The sequence below is a fragment of the Anser anser genome (assembly GCF_964211835.1).
Source record: "Anser anser genome assembly, chromosome: 2".
NCBI lineage: Eukaryota > Metazoa > Chordata > Aves > Anseriformes > Anatidae > Anser > Anser anser.
In genome coordinates this window covers 92,025,714-92,051,752 of record NC_139721.1, presented here as the reverse complement: position 1 = coordinate 92,051,752, position 26,039 = coordinate 92,025,714, and the positions used below count along the sequence as shown (strand labels likewise).

The window sequence follows — 26,039 nt, the reverse complement described above, 5'->3', positions numbered from 1 at the left end:
TAATAGAGGGAAACGTTTTTTGATTATTTTCTGAGAGGGCTAAATAGTTTAAAATCTACAAGGGAGGTTTCGGTAATGCATGTACAAATTTATGCAATTATACTTACTTCAGTTAAAAAGTTTTTAGGAAGTGGATATATGAATGTAAAAGAACTTGTCTTACATAACTAATACTTCCAACAAGTAAGCATCAAGGTGTGTTGTTGTTGTTCTTTATACCAACTAATATGCTTGATCCTTTGAATTACAAGTGTTATGAGTTAGTAATTTAATTGAATTAAGATGTTAGAGACATACAGAAACACAGATTAAAATGCTTCATGAAAAGGAGAGTTTGAAAGAGAAGGTAAAGGATGTTTAAAAGAAAATGAATTCCTAGGAAGTGGTTCAAAACAAGTGCAAAACTAGAACATGAGAAAACCAGCACCACAGCATGGAAAAAAAGTCAAGCAAGGATTAGAAAGGAAGCCTTGAAACTAAGGTGTCTGATGAACTGTGAAGAGATGTCAGAATCAATTGGAATAAAAGAGGGGAAAGAAGTTTACCGTTAGAATGTTGAGTAAGCTGAAAAAAAAAAAGACAAAATAATAGAGATATATTTTGGGGAAGCAAATTATGATAGCTAGTGTAAGAGATGACAGAAGTATATCAGCCGTTTGCCCATGGGAGTAAGCAGATCTTTGTGAAATAACTGACTGAACACAGTCTCTAGAACTGGAGAATCATCGGTGTTTTACCAATAAAATATAAAGCGTAACAGCTCCTCTCCTCTACAGGAATTATCAGTGGAGAAGTGAGGAACAGAAAAAAAAAAAAAAACCAAAAATAGAGTAGGTGTAGCTAGGAACATACAGAGCTTGAAGTGGTGGGAAAACATCCAGGAGAACATACTGAGAAACAGGTGCGAGTTCATGACAGAGCAGAGTGTGAAAGGCCAAAGGTTGAGAGTTATATATGACGTTTTGTGGAAGTGTGGATGTGAAAATTGAGTCTAGAGGATTAAGTGCAAATTGTTAGGTGTAAAACAGTGCTCGCTATGACAGTTGTGCATCAGAAATGATGTGTGATATGTAGGAGTATGTTAAGACTTGAGTTTTCAATCCAAGATGCTAACTTAATTTTCTTAAGCATCTCACAAGTCTAGGATAGTAAGAATAAAGTTTTGATGTACAGTCAGTGTAGCTGCGCAAGAGAACAACACACTAGCTTCTGGAACGTTTTCAGTGTTTTCAGCACAAACAAGTTCTTGGCATGCACAGGAGGCTTCCATGGTGTGCAGCTGAGCAGCGTTGAGGTCACTGGTGTGGTTCTGTAACTTTACCAGTAGCTGAACAGAAGCATAGCACGGCTGGTTGCTTGGGGAAGCAGGGAGCATTGCCAGCTGAGTATTTCAGAGGAAACTGTAGCCCCTTCTAAAGACCCTAGGGGTTAGAGATGCTGTAAATCAGCCCTCTAGAATCAGGAAGCTGTACTTAGAGGCTCTGTGCCCCTGTCACCTGTTGGGCAGACTTGGGAATTTTATCTCCTTATGACAATGTTAAGGCATTCTTCAGGGACATCACTACATAAGAAGAGCATTTAAATATTATGAATTTTCACAACAAACAATGCTTTTGTTACTGGTGAAGTGTTTTTTCCGCATTCTGAAAAACACAAGGAGTTACTTTTATAGTATGTTTTTATAGATAAAGTTTCATAAATAGTTGTGGTTTTTTTTTCCAGGTATATATTTTCATTTCTTCCATTAACCTGCAATAAGGAATTACAAGAATTATGCCCAGAAACTGTCTTAATTTCAAATTGCTCTCCTTTTATTGGTTTAAATCCATAATACTATGCTAATGACTTCTGTTGGTTGGTTGGTTTGCTTGTTTTAATACTGACAGGTAACTACTTCGCTCTGTTTTATAACCCTTTTATAACGTTCCTACAGATATAATTCTGTTACCTAATTCAAGTATCGGTTGTGATGGTGCTCTAAGAATATCCTCTTCTAATGAAAATGTAATGACAACCGGAAAAGAAGATGAATGAAATGCATTTTCATAAGTTGAAGGTGGCAATGGCACTTTAATTCCAAATTCATTTTTTTGAGAAATTGAAATGTTTTCTTCATTTTTCCATTGTACCATTTTCACTCTTGGTACTTCACCAGTTCAACACTTAGCCCTTGCTACTGAGTTGTAAATTGTTCCTTTTTTAGTGGGATGTCACCAGCTACAATAAAGCAGAGAGATGCAGAGGAGGAGGAAAGAGTTTACCTCCGTTCATTTAAATCAACAGATAATTTTGTGATGGAATAGAATGTCACTTGAAGTCTTGAGACTTATTTTAACCAGATTTGGCTTATAATTACATTTGAGTTCTTTGATTACTGTAGACTGGTAAAAGAACTAAAAACTTGTTGTTGATCTGTGCTACAAGATAAGCAATAGCTAACAAGGTATCTTAAGACCAAACTGTCAAATCAATCCAATTTATGTTTTTAGCAGTGTAACAAGCTTTGTGGATAGAAGAGAAGCAATAATATCATACATTGTCATCAGTATGGCTTCTGATGCTGTTCCTTATAACATTATCAGCAGCATATTTAGACAAACAGCTATACCTATATACTGTATAGGTATATATATTTGTATATACTATATATATACCTATATACTGTAGGTATATATGTAAGTATATACTGTAGATATATATGTACCTATATGTGTGAATACCTATTTGGAAGACCTTACTCAGAGAGTAACTTTTAATGGTTCACACTCAAAATGATAGATAGATTGAATAGGACTCTGAGTGGTTCTGCGTATAATTTAAAAAAAAAAAGTACCAAGTGCCTTCTGATAGAATAGGTTTTCCTTATTAAGCTGGCAGGTAGCAGGCTAGGAAGTCTGTTAGATTAGAATTCAGAATTTCTTATAAAATTAGAGATGCAGCTTAGAAAATATTCTTTAACTACATTTAGAGTGGTATACTTGGTCAAGCATAATCAGAGCTGCATAAATATCTGGGGATAACTATCCAGCGAACAATTCTGCAGAAGAGGATATAGGAGATGTATAGTGCATTGTACATCAACAGCTTTTTGTCGCAACAAAGACAAATACCATACCATGTGCAAAGAAAGGAGTACAGTCCACTGATATATGAACTATTCTTTCCATTTCACTTGCAATATGATGCCCAGTTGTAAGTTTTGCCTTTCAAGGAAGAAAATCGGAGTCCGGATAAGAGGAAAAACTTTAGAAGTCAAGACCAGAAGTTCAATTGTTTGGGCTTCTTCAGCCTACACAAAAGAAGACTGGAAAAAAAGGACAAGAAATATAGCTCCTGATTTATAAAAAGGCTGTTCTAGACAGAAAAGTAGGATTCTTTCTTGGTATCCATGGATGATAGCATATTCAGTAATGGTTGTATATTGCTGCAAGAGAAACGTCCATTTTTCTAATCTTGAGGAGATCCAACTACGAAAGACACTGTCTAGAGCAGCTGTTGCTTGCCAGGAACTGGAAGGTTTTTTGAGACTAAACTGTCAGAGAGGGACAAGGGCATGGGTTTGATGATCTCTTGAGATCTTTGATAATCCTACAATTCTGTATTCAAGCAATGCAATTTTCATGCAACTAAGGACTTCAGGTTTTAGTTTTTGAAAGTGAAACACTCAAAAAGAAAACTTTTTTTTTAATCTAGTGGTCATGATTTTTCCTGTTGCAATACTGTCTAGCTGTAATTTAATCATCGACTGTTTTAATGGTGGAAGCAGGTACATTGCGTAGGCTGCATTGTGGCTGCACAACCATGGTCTGCTGGTGCAAGGGCTTCACCTCTAGTATAAAGAGAAATGCATAGAAATCAGCTGTTAGAGCTTATTTCTGTAATAGTTGGGATGTGCATTACTGCTCTTGTTAGTGCTGCATTCTCTTCTTCCGAGAGAGTATGTCCAAGTGTTGTATGCACAATGACAGATCCACCCTTACCTACAGGAGAGCTTGAGGACTGTCACTGGAGACTGACGCTGCAGTCACTGGTGTCATAGCAATTACAATGAAAAATGCATGTTTTTCATTGTATAGGAAGGAGCTACGCAGACCATGCATGACTCAAGCTGCAGAAAAGTTAATTTGATCTAATACCTCAAGTGTGCATAGTCTTCATCCTTTTATTTATTTATACTGTTTTTCTTTCCTTTTAAACAGAGTGACTGGCTGGAAGGATACCACCTTGCTTCTACTATGAATTTCCGTTTCCCACAGTGTGTCCCTATAAGCCTAAAAACTCTTATCCCAAATGCAAGCAGTGAAGCCATACAGCTTATGACTGATATGCTGAACTGGAATCCAAAGAAGAGACCTACAGCAAGTCAGGTCTGAGCTTCCTGAATTGTAATTATAAGTCACTTCCCCCACTTGATTTTCATCACTTGTCTGTATGGAGGGGGATACTGAAAGTAAAGCTTTGATTTTGTAAGGCTGCAAATGGAATGCAATATAGAAGAGCTAAGGATTGTTTTTTACTAGGAGATGGGACATAAACCGTACGAAGTGATAAAGAAAGAACTTTGAGAAGAACATACCAGTAGGTCACAGAGGTCACAGGTTTTCTTTAAGTTAATTTAAAAAAGTATACATATTTCAAAGATGTGTACATTCTACTGATTTTTGAGTATTTATACCTAATGCAATCCTATTTAGAAGGTATAAAAGGACAATGTGGAGAATTTTGTTGGGAAACAAACATAATGCAAGGTATAGGTGGATGTAACGTAAGTGATTCAGAAGTGATTAAGCAGATGGTGCAAAGGAGAACAACCATATCTGTCCACTTTATATAGCGTTTCTATTGTTACAGTCACTGAGATCTGACTGTAGTCTGATGCTATACATCTTTACTCAGAATTCTTGCATGGCACTTTATGAAAGCAAATAACCAGGTTTTGCCCAAGCGAGTTGTCAAGGAAGCAGCTGCAGTAGTTGTGTAATTCACAGGCAAAAGGGAGAGTTTAATGCACATTCATAGAAATGTGTACAAAGGCAGCAATTCTCAAGTGCAGCTGAGGCAAAACATCGCTGAGAACTAACAAAAGAATCCTTTTGGATGATTCAATCCAAAACGGGCAGCGAGAGCATGTTGAGAGCTGGTGTGTTAATAAGGTATGAAAGATAGTTAGCAGGGAAGCATGCAATAAAGCAGTGAGGGTTTTGTATTGTAGTGGAAACTACCTGTTTTTAAAATTGAAATTTGTTACTGCATGAATGTAGAATGGAGTTGAGTGTAAAATGCACCTCAAAACACAGACTCCAAAAAATCTAGAAATAAAAGAATTTTTAAAAGGACATGACTGCTCTAACATGTCCAAGTGGATCCATCTTGTTAAGTTAAACGGTGGGAAGCGCTTAAAATGCTGTACTGAGAGCTAGCTATACATAAGATTTAATTATACATCCATCTTGCCTCAGTGCTGAAGAGATTGCTTAATGCTTCAGAAACACACTTAGATTCTTGATGAAATTAGCAAAGTCAATTTTATTAAATATAATTAGTATGTTATATCTTCTTCTCCAGGCTCTGAAGTACCCTTACTTTCAAGTTGGCCAAATGTTAGGACCTCCTCCACAATATCTGGAGAAGCAGACTCCTATTAAGCCAGTGCAGCCAACAGAACCAAAGCCAACTTTACCCAAACTGGAAGCAGTATCCAAGCCAGAACCTCTGTCTTTACCTGATGTACCTGACCAAATGCAGCCACAGCCCCTCTCAAAGGTTAACCACCAGCCACTCCAGCAAATTCAGTTACCTCAGAATACAACTAACCAGCAAGTACCAAAACAGCAGCAGCCACAGGCACAACCATTTTTTCCGACTATCAGTAAAAACTCATCACCAGTAAGTTGCCTTCAGTAAATACCTAACTTAGACAGGTGATTCTATTGCAGGTTTTTACTGTATTCAACCTGGCCATTCTCTGAAAATTGCTGTACTTTTTATTAGAGAAAATACAGGTTGATAATTCAGGACTAACTAGGGATATAGCTAATTACTTATTAAAATTTTACAGCAAATTGGGAAAATACATTACTTGTAACAACAATTTATATTCTCTTACGATAGCCTTTCCTGACATGCTTCTGCAGTAATGTAGTTACAACAGCTATCATTATTGACCTTTGAGAAACAACTCACAAAAATATTGTTGGTATACGAAAAAGAAATGGAAAGTGAGAACTTTGGTTGTCTCAAGCAGGAAAATACCTGAGCAAGTATGCTAAAAATAACAGGTATTCCAGAAAATAGTGGAAGGCAAACTACAGTCGCATGAAAAGATAGAATTACTACTTTTTAAAGCTTTGGTAGAGAATGTTAAGGGAAAACCTGACTAATTTCTGAAAGCTGCATTTGCTCTGGGGCCATGGGAGTTGGCACTCAGAACCCCGAGTGTGATTGCTGTGAATGATGTGCACCCCTGTGCCCTGCTTCTGACAGTTGTTCTACCCCCAGCAAGAGACTTCAGCAAGATGCCAGCAACAGAGGCTAAGTGCTGAACTGGGCCTGCAAACAGAACATTAACCTAACTACTTCAGCTAGACTTGAGCCATTGAAGGTTGACATGTCTAAAAGAGCTATGCACAAAATACCTGCCAACTTTGTTACATGTTTTGTGCTTAAAATCTTTCTTAACATTGTGACCAAAACAGGCACAACACAATGGGGAAAAATTCTTCAATGTTCTTAAGTAGTAGTCTGAAGTAAACTAAATGTAAAAACATGAAGTTTTAGAATTTATTTGAAGCTTTTTTTTTTTCCTATTCAAAATAGAAACAAGCAGCTAGTGGCCCTCAGAATGGCACAGTAGGTCCTAAAAGCTGCAGGAGGCGATGGGGTCAGACTTTGTTAAAGGCTATGGATAGCTGGGATGACTTGGACAATGCTGAATTTGGAATGTCATGTTCAAAGAAACCTAGCATTGCACTATTAAAAGAAAAGAAAAACAAGGAATGTCTTTTTAGGTAAGTCCTTTAATTATATAATCACTTTTTTCTTTTTTTTTATGTACACAATGACAAGTAGATTTATAGGTTGGTTAAAACAGATCTGCTAAAATTTAAGTCATTCAAGCTCTGCAAGAACGCAAAGAGCTGTATGAACAGGCCATCTTTGGGTGTGGTATCTATGTGACACCACTAATATCCATATTTATTTTTAAGCACTCTACAGTTCATATGTTCATCCTGTTTTTATGAAACTCTGCATTTTACTGAAATCATATAGGAAATGAAGTAAATCTAGTTTATATCAGTTGTGCTAGGGAAAGTTTTGCCAGTTATCCACAGTTGCTTTCTATTCTGTAGTATTGGATACACTTTTTTTTCTCCATATTCTCATCTAAAACTCTCATGAGGTTTGAGGCTTGACTGTTACTTTCTGTAGGACCAAAGTCTAATGATGAAAGCAGGATAAGAGAAGAGTAGTGTATTCTTCAAGCTAGCATCAGTTTGTGCTGTTCTGAGGTGGAGCTGCTGGCCACATAGTTTGAACGTTTTGATTTTTCAGCATTCCAGAACCAAATGCTTCATGCTGCATCCAGCCAGGAGGGGAAAATAAGTTTTTGATGAGAAGTGATTCTGGAAGATCAAATACATCAGCAAAACAGTACTATCTAAGACAATCAAGGTATCTACCTGGTAAGGGGAAAAGTCAACACAATATGGAAAACATAAGCAGTGAACAATATTTTTACAGTACGTCTAAACTTTAGATTTTGCACTGGATAATTTTGCTTTTCATACCCAGGCTAAATTTTCAAATTTTGGACTGAATGCCTTTCCAAGAACATATTTCACCACAACTGATGCAGAAGGTCCTGGCTATGTAAAAGTGGAAGGGAGCTCAACTCTGCTTGTACATCATAAACATTCACAGGCCCTCTTATGGCCAGTAGCATAGGAAACCCTCGGTAATATGAATCCAAGATCTCTTGGATGCCTAGGAATACATCCTGATTGACCGTAAGCAAGTGTATCCGAGGAGTGAAGAAACTACCCATCCGTAGTGCATATGCACCGTCCTCAGTTTTGCAATACAGGGAGGTTTCGTTGTTTTTGAACTTCCAATTCTGATAAGTGCAGTTAGCCTTCTTGATAGGAGGTACTAAAAAATACCAGCCACTTGCATGGGTAGGAATTCACACCCAGTCACTTCCCTTCCCAAGGCACTTATTCTCCATAAGAACACATTGATAAGTAATAGACAATTCCAGTAAGCATATCGTGACATCTACAGTAATCCACAGTAAGCATTTAGTTGGCTCCTGATTGCCAGGCAAGTTGTTTTATTACAGTGTATCCCCAGTTTTTCAGGAATTCATTAGTCCAGCTAATGTATGTCCAGTCCTTCTAAATATGAAATCACTTCTTTAATGCTAAATAGGATTCCGTAAGACTCAAGAGTTTGTTCAAATGGAGGGGGGGGGGGGGGTGGAAAAGCTTCCTTGTCTAGAGTTAACAAATGGAAAATGAATCTATATTTCTTATATTTCTAAGTATACTTCCAATACATTTGTTTTTATTGGTTTTCAATGAGAAAGGCATAGTTTTTAAAAAGTATGTATGTAGTAATTCTAGCACTTAAGAGAATAATAACTCCAAGGAGCATATTTGGTATTTATCCATATTACTTTAGTTCTATCACCACTAGCTCTGGGAGCTGCTTTCATACTGTGTAATCCCATTAACTCCTGTAAAGCTCATAACATGCTGAAGTAGCAAGAACCTCTTTGTCCTACTTTTAAACTTATTCTTCGAAGAAATAGTTTTTCAGCCTTGAGAACTCCAATTTTCAATAGTTTATTTCATTTCTGTTAATTGTTTGAGAGACAAAAATATCAATAGTGAGCTTATGATTTTATAGGAACCAGATAACTGTAGTAAAACATCTCTGAAAGCATGAAAAGAATTATTTAATTGGCATCTCCAATTTTCATGGTAGAGGAATATAAACTAATCAGTGGACATTGTTCTTTGTTTTACATTATGGTGTTTACATTATGCTACAAATAATTTGGTGTTGTTTCATGGTTCTAGAAATGACTGTTTTTCATTGGTTGAATTATGTTTGAAATTAATAACATTTGCCATAATTTGTTTTCTAAGGTGTAAACCCTAAGAGTGTCTCTTTAGTAGCAGTCAATAAAGAAGGATCTCATGGAACCTGGAACAACCAGTTATTTTCTAAACCACTGGCACATTTTGGAGAAGGAATGTCTTTCAACAGAAATAATACAGGTAAAAGTGTAATAAAAATGGTCATGTTGTATTTCATCATACTTTAATTAATTTACTTAAGACTTTCTAGTTTAACTTCTGTTGTCAGGCTAAGGTTCTAGGCTTTTTTCTTTTTTCTTATTTAAACACAGACTCTTAAAAACTTTTTCATACATAAGTGATTTATTTCGATTTCAAAGCACAAAGGGAGTATAGACTAGCTCCTAGACTAAAGTGCTGTCAAGACAATTTTTTTCTGTAATCCTCTTAGACCAATTATCGTACTGTGCTAATTTAAGCAAGTAGTTTGACCTCATTACTGCCTGGTCAGTGTCATGTGGAACACTATAAAACAGCAGTCTCATATATGAAAAGAAACTAGGTGATGAATGGTAAGCTCATATAATAAAAACGACGCATAATATTCTAACCAAGTTATTTAGTAATCTACCAGCTTTGTAGCTGCATGAAAAGTCTCCCTGTTTTCAGCAAGGCACTTGCACAAAAGGCACCTTTCTACTAAATTTTTTAAAAATCACTGCTATCAGTGTTTTAAAGCATGAAGACTTACAAGTTAAATGACTTACCTAAGATTTCATTGACTTGAGACTAAAACCTATCTTCTGACCACCAAGCCCTACACACCAACTACATACTCCCACTACCCTGTGATGGGAGGTAACTTTAACAGCTTTGAAGCTGTTGTCCAGCTTTGAAGCCATTGTCACTCCCAACTTCACTGGTGCCAATAAACCACCTAACCTAACGTGCTTACACAAGAACTTCAAAAAGCTTGTTTACATGCAGATGCTACACCCCACCTCTATTTAACAGAACTTTAGTAGCCATCTTGCAGTGTCGTCAGAACTGATCCTCCCTCTGGAAGTCAGGTGAGGTGTAAATCGTTCATCTGAAATTATGTAAAAGACAGGAAATGGAAAAATAACAGCATCCCCTGGATTAGAAGAGGCTTTTTTTTTTCAACCAATCATGATATGTACCTTTTTATTTTCAGAAATATTGTATCAGGGTGCCTTAGAATTAATTAGTTTATTCATAAAATGCTCTTGCATGGGAGAGAGGGACAAAAAGGTCAAGAGCTGTTTCCAAAACTATGTATCAGAAAGCTAGACAGCTACCTACTGAATTAGAATGTAGCATTCATCTAAGTTAATTTAATGGTAAAAATCCCCCTGTTGTCTTACTGGGTTACCTGGAGTATCTACCAAAAATAATAATTAAAAAAATAAAAATAATAATTAAAAAAAGAATCTAAAACTGATCATTTCATGTGTTTGAAAATTCTTAGCATTATTTCCATCAGCATTTTAAAAAAATAGTATCTTTCCTATACCCAGGAAGCAACAACGTTAAAGATAGAGACACAGAAAACAAGAATAGTTGGAGCACAGATCAGGGTAATATAGCACTTCAATCATGTTTGTTTGTTTGTTTTATATTGACAGGATTGAAAGCTGACACTGCTGTTTAGTGTGTGAATAACTAAATTTAGTTTAATTGTTTTATTTTTCCTTACCCATGACATTTCCCTAGGGTGAAATGAGATGAAAGCAAATAGTTACAAATGCTTTGTGAAGAATGATAAAGTTATGATCAGTCAGCTTTGCAGATATGCCTGAATGCTTAAACTTGGAATTTATGTATTTATATGATTGGAATATGACTGCACTGTTGGTAAACTACATTTTCATTCCCTTATTAGAATGGCCCTTATAAAATAACTAGACAGAGTAACATTTCCTGCTTGTAAAAACATGGAAGTGAAACAAGAAAAATGTCAGATGTTTATTCTTTCTTGCTTTGCTTTTCCTCGTTTCTTTGACGTCACCTAGCCAGATTCTTTCCGTACTTTTTCTAAAGTTGTCTTTCCATCTTTTTCTTCGTTTTCATTTTCTTCTCTACAGAAGAGAACTTAATTATACCAATTGAAAAACTATCATGCAAAGAAAGATTGAATGAAAAGTTAGAGGATCCAAAAGGTAATTTATAGCAACTATAGCCTGGTTCTTTGCACATTTCATATTTATGTTTTCTTCTAAAAATTGCACTTGCAATGCAGATTCCAAATGACCACATACTTCATTTTCAGTTGTAATTTATTTTGTCAAACTTTGCCCCGTTCGTTGTGTCTGCTTTAGATCAAGCCTCTCTAAGCTGAGGGAGTTAAGGCTGAGGCTATACTTACCAATGAGGTATGTTTTAGCAACTCTTGCTGTGACACACAGAAGCAGGTAAACAGCAGAGGTCAATCTCATTTACCATAGTATAACATAGAGTGGAAAACTGCTGCTACTGTGAACTTTACTCTTTGGAGTAGTCAGATGAACTCAAGTAAAACACATCCATGTATTTAAGATCCCTCTGTTGTTGGGTGGTTTTTTGTTTTGTTTGTTTGTTTGTTTTATACTGACAGAATTGTTTCACCTTTGTATTTGCTTTGAAACCGAGTTAAGTGCATGCTGTTATACCTAAGTAAGACAAGTCATTTCCCCCTATGTGCAGCCCAACCTGAATAGCATCAGCATACTCTTTGAAATGTGAGAGAATAAACCGACTATATATACTTACTGAAGTCTTTTTTGTAACATCTGAATGTTCCAGTAGGTAACTTCCTAACTTTTCTTCTGGATTCTCAGCACTTTAAAAGATAAAGTAAATTTTATTATCATAATTTTAATCCATAGCATGCAACTGCACTGTTGCTGGACAATGGCAAAGAACTGATCCCACTGACTGCATTCTGATTTTCCATCTGTTACTCTGATTTTACAGTACTGTGATTGCATAGATTTTGGTGGAGTTAACCTCAGTGTAAGAGGGTGGAAACAGGTTTCCAAGCAGCCTAGCTTGTGCCTAAACACACTCTCCACTGCAAGCATTGTGAAGCTGGAATGTTTTACCTCTCCCTCAGTTTCTGGCACCTCAGGTGTGCACTGCCTTTGTGGTACATCTCATTACAATTATTCATAGCTCTTTTTTTTCAACTCGCTACACAGCTCAGATGGTTCAGTGGCTTTATTCTTTGTGAAGAACCAGGTATGTGTTGAGGTAGGGTGTACTGCCCAGGCCACACTTGCACTTGTCATCATGGCTTCCTGCATGTCTGAAGGATGAATAGTGAGAACTCCTTTTGTACAGCAGTGGTCAGAGGTAAGGAACAATTTAGTATGTGCTTCTAAGATTTTTTTAAATATCTGTAGTTACTCCTCTGTACTGAACTTCTACTTTTCCTCTTTTGTTCTCATCCAAAAAGATGATACCTCCAGACCTCTCAGTTTCACCGAGACTCTTCTTCTGGGCTGCCCTCTTCTATTTTCTGAAGAAGGGCTCATAAAGTACATCAGGCCTTAAAAGGTAAGGGGAAGGGAAAAAGTTGTTCAGCAGTTTGTTGGTTTTTTTTTTTTTTTTTACAGATAGGACACTTTGCTGAGCTGTAGATAAGAAATAGGCAGTAGTCTTTTTGAGGTTATATTAGTTTGAGGCCTGCCATGATCTTACTTTTAGATTTCAGAATTTTAAGAAGTGCTACTGAAGTGCTTAGACAGGTGAATGTAATACTAAAACTGCGTTGCTTTGTTTTTCAGGCAAATTCCTGAAAAGGAAGAACAACTTAAAACAGCAAGAAAGTCATATTTTAATTGATTACTTTAATAAAGTCTTATTTTTCACCAGGACTCTTGTGTCATTCTTTACTGCACTGGAGACTGGCATGACCTGTACACAGGGAAACCCCATAGAGACCCAACTGTTCATGGGACTTATAGACCTGACAGCTTGGGGAGACTGGTGAAACCAAGTCAGCTGAATGCTTTTTGTTAGTGTTCCTAAACAGGAAGGTACACAATGACCCAACACAGCTGTAATAGCTGAGGATACTTTGGGGGTTTGTAGATGACCAATTTTGCAGCTTATAGGTCCACTGCACTGAGCTCTGATATTAGCACAGAGAGCTGTGGGTGTTTGTGTGAAGAGGAGCATTTTGCAAGCACACTGGGACCAGAGATTTAGGAGACAGGAAGACTTTGTCAACTCACTATATTTTTCCAAAACTACGGTTGAAACCAACTTAAATGTTAATATAAGTGTTCACACTTTATAAAGGTCAAATTAAAACTACTGTGTATGGTCTAATAGTTCATAAAATGTAATACTACTCAATATGGAACCTCAACACCAGAGAAAGCACACTTCTTCAGATGTTGTGCCAGCACAGTCTTTAAGACTGTCACCATGATGACAGATGTGGAGAAGGTGAGAAATTTGCTTGGAGCACAGTGTTAAATTATAATAGATTCCAAAGCTATTGTACAATAACTCAGTACTAATTTTGTGTGCAGATGCATGACATTTCTCAGCTTCCAAAAGAGGATGATTATGTAAATCTTTTCAAGGTAGCACTGCTTTAAAAAAGATCTGGACCAAAACCAGGCCCAATAAAATTATAGCCAGAGTTCAAAGGCGAGGGGAACTGGGTCCAAATTTGTGAACCTGGCTAAGTCACCTTCATATGGGGTACCACTTACCACAAGAGGATTTTGTTTCTATTTTGGATAGACTTAAGCCAAATATGTTGAGTGCAGGACTACTGTTGAGCGCTGATTTTCAAATATGGAAATGCTTAAACTAGCTTCCAGGAAATTAATTAGCTCTACGTAAAAGGTAAGATCTCATCTTCTCTAAACTTGGTATAAAGCTTTGCTATGCGATCTAAGTTTAATGGCTGTACAAATGAAATATTTGTACTGTTTTTCTGTCTTTAGTCCTACTGCATCACAGGATCAGATGTACTAGAGTATACACAAATGTAGTTTGTTAGGCACGTTAAAGGGGCCAACTACAACACAAAGAAAAGAATAAGTACTTTTGCCAATAGGCAAGCACTAGGGAGTTTTTAAAGAACTCTCACGCTCGTTATTTGTGTTAATGCAATGGTGTTTTGAAGTGTCTATAAAAAGCAGGCAAGGTTTTCTGAATGCAACTGAAAATGTTAAAAATCTGATGTCAACAGGAAATCCTGACTTTGTAGGAGGTGCTGCTTACAACCCATCAGGAGGATACGTCCCTTCCTTTCATAAAAAAGAAGTTGGATCAGCTGGACAACGGATACAGCTAGCTCCTCTTGGTCCATCTGTATCAGGTAAGAAACATCCTTTTAACATACATATCTAAGGAAACGATAAATGGTAATTTTGTGTGCTTCCTAAGATATTTATTATCCCTTAATAAGGCTTTCCTCAAGTTTTGTAAATAAAATTATTAGGCATATTTTTCTTAAATGATTTGAATGCAGGTATCTAGAGGCAATCATGATACCCGGAGAAACAACTGCTATTAGATGTTAGGTAAAAGAGCAAACAAATGCGCAACCCTTTTGTTATTCCAGTTCTGGAGAAGTTGCTAAACTACTTTTTATTAGAAATTCATGCTAAGTAAAATTGCTTTAAAAAAAAAAAAAAAAGTAACTCCACAACTCAATAGTAAGTGGTCATGTAGACTGGATACAAATGTAACTGCATGATTTATGTAGTTATTAGGAAATATTAGTCACCAACTAGTAAGTATGAAAAATAGATAAATGCAGGTTAAAAAAAAAAAACAAAAAACAAACAAACAAACAACACTCCTATTTAAAGATTTGGAGGATTTTTTCTTGACAGTGACTTAAATGTAGCATGTGGCTGTCCTGCATGGGTATTTCATCAGTATAATGTAATTGGTGATACTGATACATGCTTACAATGGCCTCAACTATTTGAAAAAAAAAAAAAAGCAAAGACCTTCCTCAGATGACTTAATAAATTCACAAATAATGCCACAGATACAGTACAAGCACTAAATTAAAATGAATTGCTCTTTTATTTACTAGCCCTTTCTGGTTGGTCAGCAGCTTCTGTGGTGGTGATTTAAGACAGGTTTTCATTGTGTCTTCACTATGTTAGCTATGCAAGTCTGAGTGTCATCTCAGTACGTGACACTGTTCTTATACCCTTGAAATATCACAGGAGTGCTTTCTGGAGTGAAAATCTCAATGCTGCTACATTATACAAGGTAAAAGCCAAACGAGAATGCAAGTGACCAGTTCTGAATAGTTATGATATACTAATGATCTAGCTGTACATTACCTTAAACACATTAAAAGATAGTTTCCTCCATTCGGTTAAAAACAATATGAAATCTATCCTGAATATAACAGTTACCTTGTATATTCTATGGTATAGATGGTGTTTCTTTGTTGATATGTTTCTGATTCAGAGAAGACAAACAAAAGTGCTCAGGAAAAACTGGTTTGTGAGTAGAAAACTTAGCAACATTGTCCAAACTCAACAGAATACTTCTCTAGTTACTTCAGATGAAATAATAAGGGCCTAAACTGACAGTGACTTGTTTAATCGAAGGGCCTATGACAGACCAACCTGATATGGTCCTACTTAAGCATGCTATTTTGCTGACTTGTTCTTTTGAGCTACCTGTTCCCACCTAGGAATTGGCAAACAACTTCTGAGGAGAGAGGGAGGGAAGGAAGGAGATGGCATGCATATATAAAATAAACTTAACTAAATTAATGTTCTGAGCCTGGGCTGATCAGAAACCCACCAGGGAAGACTAGAGCTGCACTTAATTATTTTAACTCACTGCTGAAATTTACCAGTGCAAGTTTTGATTTGTCACTGTATAGATCAGGAAGTTCACAGGAAGACAAAATCTACAACTACTTCTAGACTGCTGAGAATAGTGTGAATGAAAAGAAATTACTTAAGTGATCCAAAGGGAAATAAATTCAGTGTTAATCTGTAATTAGAAATGAAAACGTAGTAAAAGTCAGAAAGGCTGGCAGATGGAGGTCAGTTAAAAGATTCTTCCATGCCCTGGAGAAAGAGCAAGAATCCTGTTGCTTAAACTGATCATATTTAGCCTAAAATCCACAGACCTGAAGGGGAAGAGAGGTAAAGGTGAAGCAAACGGCAGTTTTTCTCTCCTATAGTTGAACATCAACATTTTTGTTGACCCTTTGCTTTCTATTATCCAAACTGAAATAAATTAGGCTCTCAGTTGCTTTTGCTCTCTTTGTTTGTTCAGAGATTTCTAATGCCATAAGTTAAATATATTAAACATAAAATATAGCACTTTCTTCAGAAAACTTATGCAGGACCCAAGAAAAGTGACCTTCCTTGCCAAGAGAGAGGATATGCTGGAATCATACTGATGAAAGATAGCGAATGCCAGCTTACAACAAAAAAGAACATTAGAAAAGGTGTTTGTTTTTAAAGAGATAGGGATGACCTGACCCTCAGTTTCAGATTCTTGAGATTCCCCCTTTCTTAAATGCCTTGATTCTCACCTGTACCTTAACAAGTTCAACCCACTGTTGAAAAATACCATACATGCTTTTCCACAAGAAACAGAATATGCAAGCATAAAAAAATCATATTTTTATTCATAACATTTTAATTAAAACAAAACAACACCTATCAGTAAAAACTAACAAGACTGAACTATGAAAGTAGGAAAGGAATGGCAGGACATACGTTAGGAATGCTAAGGAAACAATGGTAGGGTACAGCAAAAGTTTGGATAAGAGAGATTCCAAGTAACTAGCTTTAAAAGCTTGGAAAAATAGCAGAATTGGTGATGAACATGAATAAAAACATGGGTTATCAGCCCCTGCAACAGGGCAATCACTTTAGTAAGCTTGAGGCAGCAGTGGCTATTTGAAATGCAGAAAAGGGGAGTCTGAGTAGGAAGTCCAGGAATGTGGTAGCGTGCTACTACCAGTGCGGGAGACCCAATGGATGCCAATATAAGTAGGGGGGGGAGGGAGAGGGAGGGAAGAGCATTTAGAATAGAGCCTATTAAACCAAAAGAGAAATGGAGATTACTCACCAGCAGGTACACCAGCAGTCATTAGCTAAGCAGGAAGGAAATAAAATGCATAAAATCTCAGAAGAAACAAGAGGGTCTCCAGAACCTGTGCTTCAGTATAGGCTGTTTGAGATGTAATGAGTTTATTGAAGTTATTATTATATGCTTTTTCAAATATTTGAGATAAAGAGGAAAAAAAAAACACACTTCCTTTCTGAGGTAGCTTTATGATAGGAGATAGAATTGTAGGCGTAATCATGAGGTTTCACTGAATTTCAGTCTTGTTTTCTACAGGGATTGTTGTAAAACAGGTATCCAGTAGAAGAGAATTACTAGTAAGATATAAAAATGATAGGAAACTTTAGCCTTATCGGAAAACAAGCATAGATGGCATGTTAGAGACTAAAGCATCCTGCTGTGTTAGCATCCTTGAGTACAAGTCATCTTTCAGCTCTCATTCAAATCTGTGAAGTAGTGAAACACTTTTTTAATTCTGACTTCTTGTTCCTTTCAGACTATTCCTGGAAAAACAAAGCTGCTCGTGCGTTACCAGGTCCTACTTACAATTCAGCAGCAAAAAACATGAATATCTTAACTCGCGCACCAACAATTCAGCCAGTACATGGAAGAACAGACTGGATGGCCAAATATGGAGGACACAGATAGAAAATGCCATCCTGTGCAGGTATCATGTGAGCTGTGTTCAGTTTTCCTGCACTGGAAACCTGAAATGCCTATTTGCTTCAACTTTTCTTAAGACTATTCAATAGTAAAGAAGGAAAAAAAGACCTTGGGTTCTGTTACCTGTGGAAGAAAAATAATTTACAAGATATTATTTAAAATATTGTCTATGTAGTAGGACGTCATGAAGCATTGTGTAACATCTCACCAAATCTGAGTATTTTGAACTGATGATTTCACCTGACACTTCTCTATAGATCCATTTCCTGTCAGAATACTCTTACAAGAGCGTACTCTTGGTCCGATGTCTACCACTGACACACACTACTTTCACATACACAAGCAGCTAGAAGTGGGGCTAAATCTGAGCAGCACCAGGCTTCCAGGTGAAACGCTTGTTCCTTGCTAGGGAGATGAGAGTGAATGTACAGATTGGGCTTGGAAGAACACCACGGTATCATACAAGGATTTCAGAACTCACCTAAGAGGTACTTAGGGTCTGTAACATCTAAATGTTTATAATAGCAATGACAACTCCGTGTAGTTTGATATAAGTTATCCACTGCCAAATACTATACAAGGTCTGAAAACCTGGCCCAAGGTGATACAGCAAGACTGGAAAATAGCTAAACTACTATCAAATGCTACACTTGTTGAGCTGTAGTGAAGCTTAAAATTAGACTCTACTGTTAAAATTAAATTATGACTGTTTTCAGTTGAAGATCTGTGGAGATTTATATCTCCCCTGTCAAAGGTGTGTCACAGTGATGTTTAAAGGAGCCTGAATCACTGCAGTCTCATCAGCTGTTTTAATGTTGAATTAGCCAAAAAGGCCTAAGTGATCAGTAAACTCCTGTTTTTACATGTCTTACAGACTTCCCCTTATTTTAAAGAAGTTGAATCAGGCTGTTCTTCAAAAGAGGTTACTTTCTGCTTTAGCTCTTAAAGGCTAACGTAAGTCCCTGAAAACACACACAAACTTTAATAATGCAATACCTCCATGTATATGCTCATGCCATACCTTCCCTGGCTTCTATGGTAAGTTTTACAGTAACATCCTGCAAAAGGCCTTGCAGTGTACAATAAATCTTTTTTCACATGTTGACCTAGGCTACTTCTGTTAACGGTTGCATTCAGAATAGATGCTTTGGACTTAGTAATTATATAAACCCTGCCATTTTCAAGTGCAAAATTAGTATGTTCTTTAAAGATGTACAGCTGTTAATGATTACTTTAGGCATTGTAAAAAGAAAAGTATTTGCATGATTTTTATAACTACATATAAAATTTCATTTCCTATTGTTGACCTAATGTGCCATAATATATGGGCTACATAACTTAATGTATGTCAGTTTAATCTTAAGCTGTTGTACCAAAAAATCATATGGTTTGTTATAAAAACAGCACCTAAAGAAAACACTAATACTGGAAGAAATGTACAGGGATAGGAACATCTAGTTAGTAACACACTAGAAACTTTATTTGCCATGGGTCTACTCTCAAGTATTTGTTATTCCCTTACTACTAGCAGGTCTTCATATGCTATTTAAATGTACCTTAATTTATCTGTAGAAGTTCTGTTTTATAAATGCACTGGTTTTACGATTCAAAAAACAAGAGAAATGCATCACTCATCACTAGTACAAGATGCCAGTGAGTTAGTTACAGTCGCAGTCTAGGCAAGCAACTAACTATGTGGCCATAGCTCACTAATATTTACCTAGAGCAGAAAAACGTAGTACTTGTTGCATTAAATATGGCTGGAAGAAGCACACCATCCTTACCATATACTAATGGACATTGAAACTATTTTTGACATAACCACAACAGTCTTGACTTGTCCATAATCAAAGCATGACAAGCGTTAAGTTTTTCTTGCAACCAGTAGGAGACTAATAAGGCTCTCTACAGTCACGTTAACTCTGATCCACTGACACACACTTTCAGCGCAGAAATGCCAGCTGCTGTTTAAGAAGTTTAGTATACACTCAAAGGTCCAAGGGGATAAAAAATAAGCAACTGTCAAAGTCTGATCCTCCCTTTGTTGGGCTTACTGTTTCTCCTGACTGTGAGAAGTGGAAACAAAGAGTTCCAGCAGCAGTTCTCAATTCAGGCTACTGCTTTCCAAAGCTCATGAAACAGCAGCAAGGCATAAACTCTCTGGTCTAATTCCCTGCTTTTCATTGCCTTGTTGTCCATTAAAGGTCAACTGCTGCCCAGACTTGCAAGTTATCTGATTTGAGACAGGCATTACACACTTAGAAAACTGCTGGATCTCTGCCTGTGCTCAAGGCCAGCTGTAACCCAAGCTGTGTGGCCTGAGACTACGCTGCTGGCAGCTGCGCTCTGTAGCAGCAGTGATCAGGACTCGTGGTCCTTGGGGGAGCTGTGCTGCAGCTATGCCCATGCCCAGCCACGTCCCTACTGACTGCAACCCCATCCACTGATTTCCTGGCCTGCCTGATTTCCTGGCCTCCCTGACCTTGCCTCATTGCTGCAACCTGCTAGACAAATCCCCGTACTTGTGGCAGACCCCAGACACTGCCACTGGATGCGATCTCATGACCTGCTCAGGTACCGTGGGGCCGTGCCATCCTCAGGGAGGTCACTGCCCTGCCTGTTTTGCTGAAAATCTCACCTCCCAGATCACCTCCTCCTATGGGAAGAGACTTCCTACTTCTGCTGCTCCCATCCTTGTCCAGAGCCTAAAATTATCTAACAAGAAAGGAAAGAAAAAGAGAAGAAAAAAATATGTAAGTTGTCATCCTCCTGCTGAGGTACTGGCTCAATATTTAGGGAACTCTGAACAAATGAGGCCCTACAAGCTCTCTAACCTAACAGATCAACCCCACCACTTCCATCGCTCGCAGTACCAGCCACCACAGAAGAGAGGTTGTGAACATCAAGTTCAGGTCCTGTGCAGAAAGGGACATAAGGCAGATAGTACAAGGAAGGGATATATTACCATCCACGTGTAGCTCCCAGCTGCATGGCAAGTTTATATTTAGAATGATTTCAGGCAACAGAGTACTTTGTGAGGGAATCATCTGAGCCCTTTAGTCTTTAAATAAACTTTCACTGAGAGTTTTTCCAATCTGAAATAGATGATTTTCTCTCAGAGAAAAAAAAAATAACAATAATGAAATACTTGTATGAATATATAAAGTAGTAGTAGTGCTTTTTTCCTCTGGCTATACCCTTCCTCCCCATCCAGTTCAGGAAACTTAAAAGTCCCTATATTCAGGGAATGGAACAAGGATAATTTCTACAATTCACATTCACAAATACATATAGACACCCTACAGAAGAGGTACCAAATTGCATCAATTCAGATGAACGATTAAAGAAAACAGTTGCAGAGAATGTAAGTCTGTAATCATAATTTCTTCGTTTATTTAGAATAACATTTTAATTCTCATGAAATGCAAGTGCTATGACTACAATTCAGCATTACCTAATGAAGCACATTTTTGATTTGTCCTACCAGTGATAGTCTATAAAAGTGAAATGAATGACACTAAGCAGGGCACTTTTCCTCTTGAAAAACTAAGTAAGGGGTTTATTTTCATTGCATCACAATAGAAACTTGACAGCCTGCTCCACAATTGTGTTTTGTGGGCCAAGGCTCTAACACGGTCCTAGCAGAAAAAACGCCCTGACTGATAAACATGATGACCAGATAAGCTGGCAGGGAAGTGGGAGGGGAAAGGTGACAGAACAAGCACATTTGTTATGGGCAGTATTAGTGACAAGTTGGCAACTTGTCTCCCATTGTTTCAGAAGTACAAAGGATTTCAGATTTTAAGTCCAGGTGTATATTTAAGCTTCATTCCTGTCAGCACGCAAAAGCACCAAGAGGCCTCTGCCTACAGTAATCTGCAGGACAAGCACCTGAACTAATACTACACATATTTTCTTGCTTCGTAATTTAGATGTTGAGACAAGTGCAGGTTGGAAGACAACAAAGGTTCTCAATTTGTCCTTTAAAGACAGACCCATGTGTGTTAGGATATGAAAAATACAGTGCACAGTCTGCAGTGTCTTTTCTATTTTGTGTGGTACATTCAGGCAGTTGCATTTTCAGGCTTCTTAAAGATCTGCATCAAGTCACTCGAAGACAGACTTATGGCTTAAGAGGTTTTTCCATCATCTGCAATCCAAGCCGTCCAACCATCAGTATACTGTTGAACAGAATATTTGTTAAAAAAAAAAAGCAAGGGGTAGCAAAAATCTTAAAAAATAACATGAAAAAAATATGATTTTTAGCTGAACTCCAATATAAGATTTAATTTTTCACAGGACTCACCATGTAATATTTTTAAAACAATATAATGCATGTATATGTTAAATAAAATGCTTATTCAAAATGTGGACGAGAACAGAAAACAGGTGACTACCTGGCCCCAGCAATCAGCCCAGGCATTGCTTTTCTGGAGTTGTAAAATCTCATTCCCATAACAGCAGACAAGGTTCCAGATGCCACTGATAAAAGAGAAGCGCAGTCAGGACTATGTGAGGGAAGCAGGTCTGAAGCACCAGCACAGCAATGTCAGGGCAATTGGCAGTGCCAAGCAGGCACAAATACACAGGCAGGAATGCCTCCCTCCTCCCCACAGAAGCAAACATTTTCCTCGTTTCTGTTAAGTAGCAGAGCAGCTGTAAGCTTTACAGCAGTTTGGTAAGCATACTCTGCTGCTCATTAGAAATGAGTAGTTCTAATGAGTTAAGACCACTGCCTAATCACCTAAAACCTCTGATCCCTTGTGCAAATCACTAGCTCCCCCTCAATTTCTCCTTATTTGTGCAAGGGGAATGATTACTTCCTTGAATACAGATAGCCTCAAAATGGCCAGAAAGGTGGGACAGTGACAAAGATCACCATGGGGGAGCCAAATATTATTACAATGTCCATTTCTCGGTAACCTTCGGAACCAAAAGGTGGAACTAAATAGTTGCATTTTGACATTAGATTTGAATGCTATGTTCCTACATACACTCATGCAAAAGAAGTTAGCTTTGGACAAGATTAAGAGTTGACAGTAAATATGCGCTATGGTACATTTCATTTTCCTAATGGCTTAATAACTATGACTTGAGACACAAAACCCCACTTGAAATACAAATTAGCAAATAAAAAACAAGCCAAAGGATCAACCTGAAAGAGCAACTAATGTTTTAAACACGATTCCTAATTATTTGATTGTTAACTCTGGAACAAATCCAATCAATACTCACATAAAAAGTTACAGGGCTGCCATTTCTTTGAAGAAGAAAGGCAGGTGGAGGTGTTATAAAACCTTCATGTTTGTTTCCATCAGACAGGGTAAAAGATATCCTCAAGGTATGTTTCTGTTCTAAAAAGGAGGTTCTTTTCTCAGAGGTTTACTTACGAGGTACTGTGACCAATCTAAGCTCAGCTGGAGCCACACCTGCAGCCTTTTGTTTCACCTGTGGGGTTTGCTACCAGCTAAACCCACAACTTCTCCTATCATCTACTGTAAACAAGGAGAGTACATCACCATTCCCTCCTTTCTTTTGGAGGCTTCAGACCTTCTCCCATAGCGTGCAATACATTGAAGCACGCACTGTTCTGAGATGCTTGTGCACTCCTTTGCAGCCAAGGCTCATGTGCATTCCATGCACCTACATCAGTTTAACGTGGCATCAAGTCTGGCAGCAGAGATAGGTATTTCTCACTGAATTTCCAGCTTCCAAAGGGACAGCGAGGTTTTAGAGCCTACAAATCTTACATAGACACCTCCCGCTATGGGCAGGAGGCCCTGCCACCGTTTACAACACCTGTACAAATAAAAAATATGCTAGAAAAAGTGTTGCTATTCACACTGCTACCAAAAACGTTTGGTACAGAAACACAAAGCACACTTACCGAGAGAAAGCCAGATATTCTTTGGATCTTGGGACTGCTGGTAGGCTCCCAACCCTGCTAAACCACCAAAGAGGAGCCCGGCGGCCAGAGAAGGGACGCTGCCTTGGGTAAAGGAAGGAGAAAGCCTTTAGCGGGAGAGCACACGTAAAGCTAACCGCCCCCCCCCCCCCCCCCAAAAAAAAAAAAATATATATATATATAAATACAAATTCCGTGAGGAACACAAGGCGCCGCTTGGCCCCCGGCCCGCCCCCACCTGCCCGGGCATAGCCGATGATGCCCCCCGAGGCCACCAGCGCCGCGTAGCCGAGGCCGAGCCAGTCGTAGGCCATCAGCGGACCCCGCGGACACCCCTCGGCGGGCGGGAGGCCTGAGGGCACGGAAATGCCTTCGGGGAGGGCCCAGCCGACCGCCCCGCGTCGACCTTGCCGCCAGGCCGAGCGGCGCCGCCCCCGGTGGTGCGGCCGAGCGGCGCCTTCCCGGCGTTCCCACCTGTAGCTCCGAGCCCGGCGGCGGGGGCGGGGGGGGGGAGCGGGAAGTGGGGGGATGATTTTCAGTTAAGGGATTTATGAGGATGCCCGATTTTCGATAAAGGGTTTGTGAGGATGCCTGATTTTCAGTAAAGAGGTTTCAAAGAATGCCTGATTTTCAATAAAGGAGTTTGTGAGGATACCCAATTTCTGATAAGGGAGTTTGTGAGGATGCCTGATTGTCAATTAAGGGACTTGTGAGGATGCCCAATGTTCAATAAAGCAGTGTGTGAGGATGCCCGGAAACAGCACGACACCCACACGTTATTCACAACTGGAAGCACAATACCTGCAGCCACGCACATCATATAGGGCTGAAGATGCAGCTCCGGCCAGCACAGGCTGGCCCTGGTGGTGCGCTGCCGTGAGGTCTCAGCCTGGGGTAACTCTGCTCTCCATCGCACGCCGAGTGTTGCCTGCACCAGCAGCCCATTCTGCTGACTTGTGCCAGGCCATGGGAGTTAATTAACACCACAGCTCCGCTGTTAATGCCACGGTGCTGCATTGCGGAGTGGGAAGTGAGACCCCAACAGTACCTACTGGGACTGGAGAAATGCTGTCTCTTAGCAAGGTGAAAGCCTGGGAAGGAACTCTTAGTTCTCACATCAAACAGGTACTTCAGAACCCTGTAGGAGAAAATTCCACAAGCAGCAGCCCTGTCAGCTCATACATCCCATTGCAGGACTGACTACGGTGCTGTACAGCTGTGTACCAGAGCACTCCATGTCTGGCACCACCACCTACTTGCATTAACAGACTAGTTCAACAAACCCTGGTGATGAGTCCAAGATTTGTCCTAGACTAAGATGACAGCAAGCACGGCGTGATGCAGTGGTGATGTCTCTTCCCTACCTCTCTAACAGAACATGCCATCAGCTCCTCCAAATGTCCTCGCTTTCAAGCATCCTCTCCTTCCTAGTTCATGTATTAAGTGACAAAAAAATAAAAAAAAAAGGAATGCATGCCGCTTCTCCTCTTTTTTTTTTTTTTTTTAATAGACCGGACATCGGAGATGCTAGGGAATGAAGAAAGAATGATGCAGTATCTCGAAAAACACAGAATTTTGCATGGGAATGAAGCAGTTCATACAGCATCAATACAGGCCCAGTCAGCTTTTGAGGGGGGGGAAACAGCACTGAAAATTTTGCTGTGCTGTTCATACTGATTCAGAAAGGCAGCCACAAGTAGTATTGGAAAGAACTATGTTTTTTTGTTTGTTTGTTTTTTATCACCGTAGCTGTAGAAAAAAATTGGGGGCAATGTCTGTTATTGACATTCCATAGTACTGCTAATACTGTCAGGTCACACTGATTTAGATGTATTTATTGAGGTCAGCTGTCAGAACCTTTTATTTTAGAATCATAGAATCACAGAATGGTTTGGGTTGGAAGGGACCTCAAAGCCCATCCAGTTCCACCCCCCCACACCAAAGACAGGGACGCCTTCCACCAGACCAGGTTGCCCAAAGCCCCATTCAGCCTAGCCTTGAACACTTCCATGGATGGGGCATCCACAGCATCTCTGGGTAACCTGTTCTAGTGCCTCACTGCCCTCTGAGTGAAGAATTTCTTCCTAATGTCTAATCTAAACTTACCCTCTCTTAGTTTAAACCATTCCCACTTGTCCTATTCCTACCCTCCCTAACAAAGAGTCTTTCCCCAGCTTTCCTGTAGGCTCTCTTTAGGTACTGGAAGGCCACTGTAAGGTCTCACCGGAGTCTTCTCTTCTCCAGGCGGAACAACCCCAACTCCCTCAGCCTGTCTTCATTTAAAAAGAGAAGAAGCTGATGAGGCAGGTTTT

At 38.7% G+C, this 26,039-nt stretch overlaps 2 protein-coding genes and 1 long non-coding RNA gene across 13 annotated transcripts in view; 1 reads left to right on the top strand and 2 right to left on the bottom strand.

Moving 5' to 3' along the window:
• The window catches only part of MAK (male germ cell associated kinase), a 34,164-nt gene extending 15,240 nt beyond the window's left edge, over nucleotides 1-18,924 (top strand). For 6 of the 11 annotated variants that reach the window (XM_083827500.1, XM_083827494.1, XM_083827499.1 and 3 more), the window contains 8 exons: nucleotides 4,200-4,367; nucleotides 5,566-5,886; nucleotides 6,817-7,007; nucleotides 7,552-7,682; nucleotides 9,150-9,281; nucleotides 11,186-11,260; nucleotides 14,290-14,418; nucleotides 17,656-18,924. In XM_083827500.1, the coding sequence (XP_083683626.1) occupies nucleotides 4,200-4,367; nucleotides 5,566-5,886; nucleotides 6,817-7,007; nucleotides 7,552-7,682; nucleotides 9,150-9,281; nucleotides 11,186-11,260; nucleotides 14,290-14,418; nucleotides 17,656-17,807 (1,299 nt within the window). In that variant the 3' untranslated portion in view covers nucleotides 17,808-18,924. Of the gene's footprint in view, nucleotides 1-4,199; nucleotides 4,368-5,565; nucleotides 5,887-6,816; nucleotides 7,008-7,551; nucleotides 7,740-9,149; nucleotides 11,857-12,277; nucleotides 14,419-17,655 lie in introns of those variants that run through there. The other 5 variants (XM_083827497.1, XM_083827501.1, XM_083827502.1 and 2 more) reach the window with 5 other exon arrangements.
• Nucleotides 10,225-12,282, bottom strand: LOC310895828. The gene is made up of 2 exons (XR_014580984.1): nucleotides 11,850-12,282; nucleotides 10,225-11,179 (listed from the first exon to the last, which is right to left on the bottom strand). It is a non-coding gene; the product is annotated as an uncharacterized lncRNA (long non-coding RNA).
• Nucleotides 18,925-21,187: 2,263 nt separating the features above from the next.
• On the bottom strand, nucleotides 21,188-24,170 carry LOC310895827 (transmembrane protein 14C-like). Its single transcript, XM_083827509.1, has 4 exons — nucleotides 23,966-24,170; nucleotides 23,710-23,811; nucleotides 22,220-22,304; nucleotides 21,188-22,003 (listed from the first exon to the last, which is right to left on the bottom strand). The coding sequence occupies exons 1-4, from the start codon at nucleotides 24,039-24,041 to the stop codon at nucleotides 21,946-21,948; spliced, it is 321 nt and encodes a 106-aa protein (XP_083683635.1). The 5' UTR covers nucleotides 24,042-24,170; the 3' UTR covers nucleotides 21,188-21,945.
• Nucleotides 24,171-26,039: the final 1,869 nt, after the last annotated feature.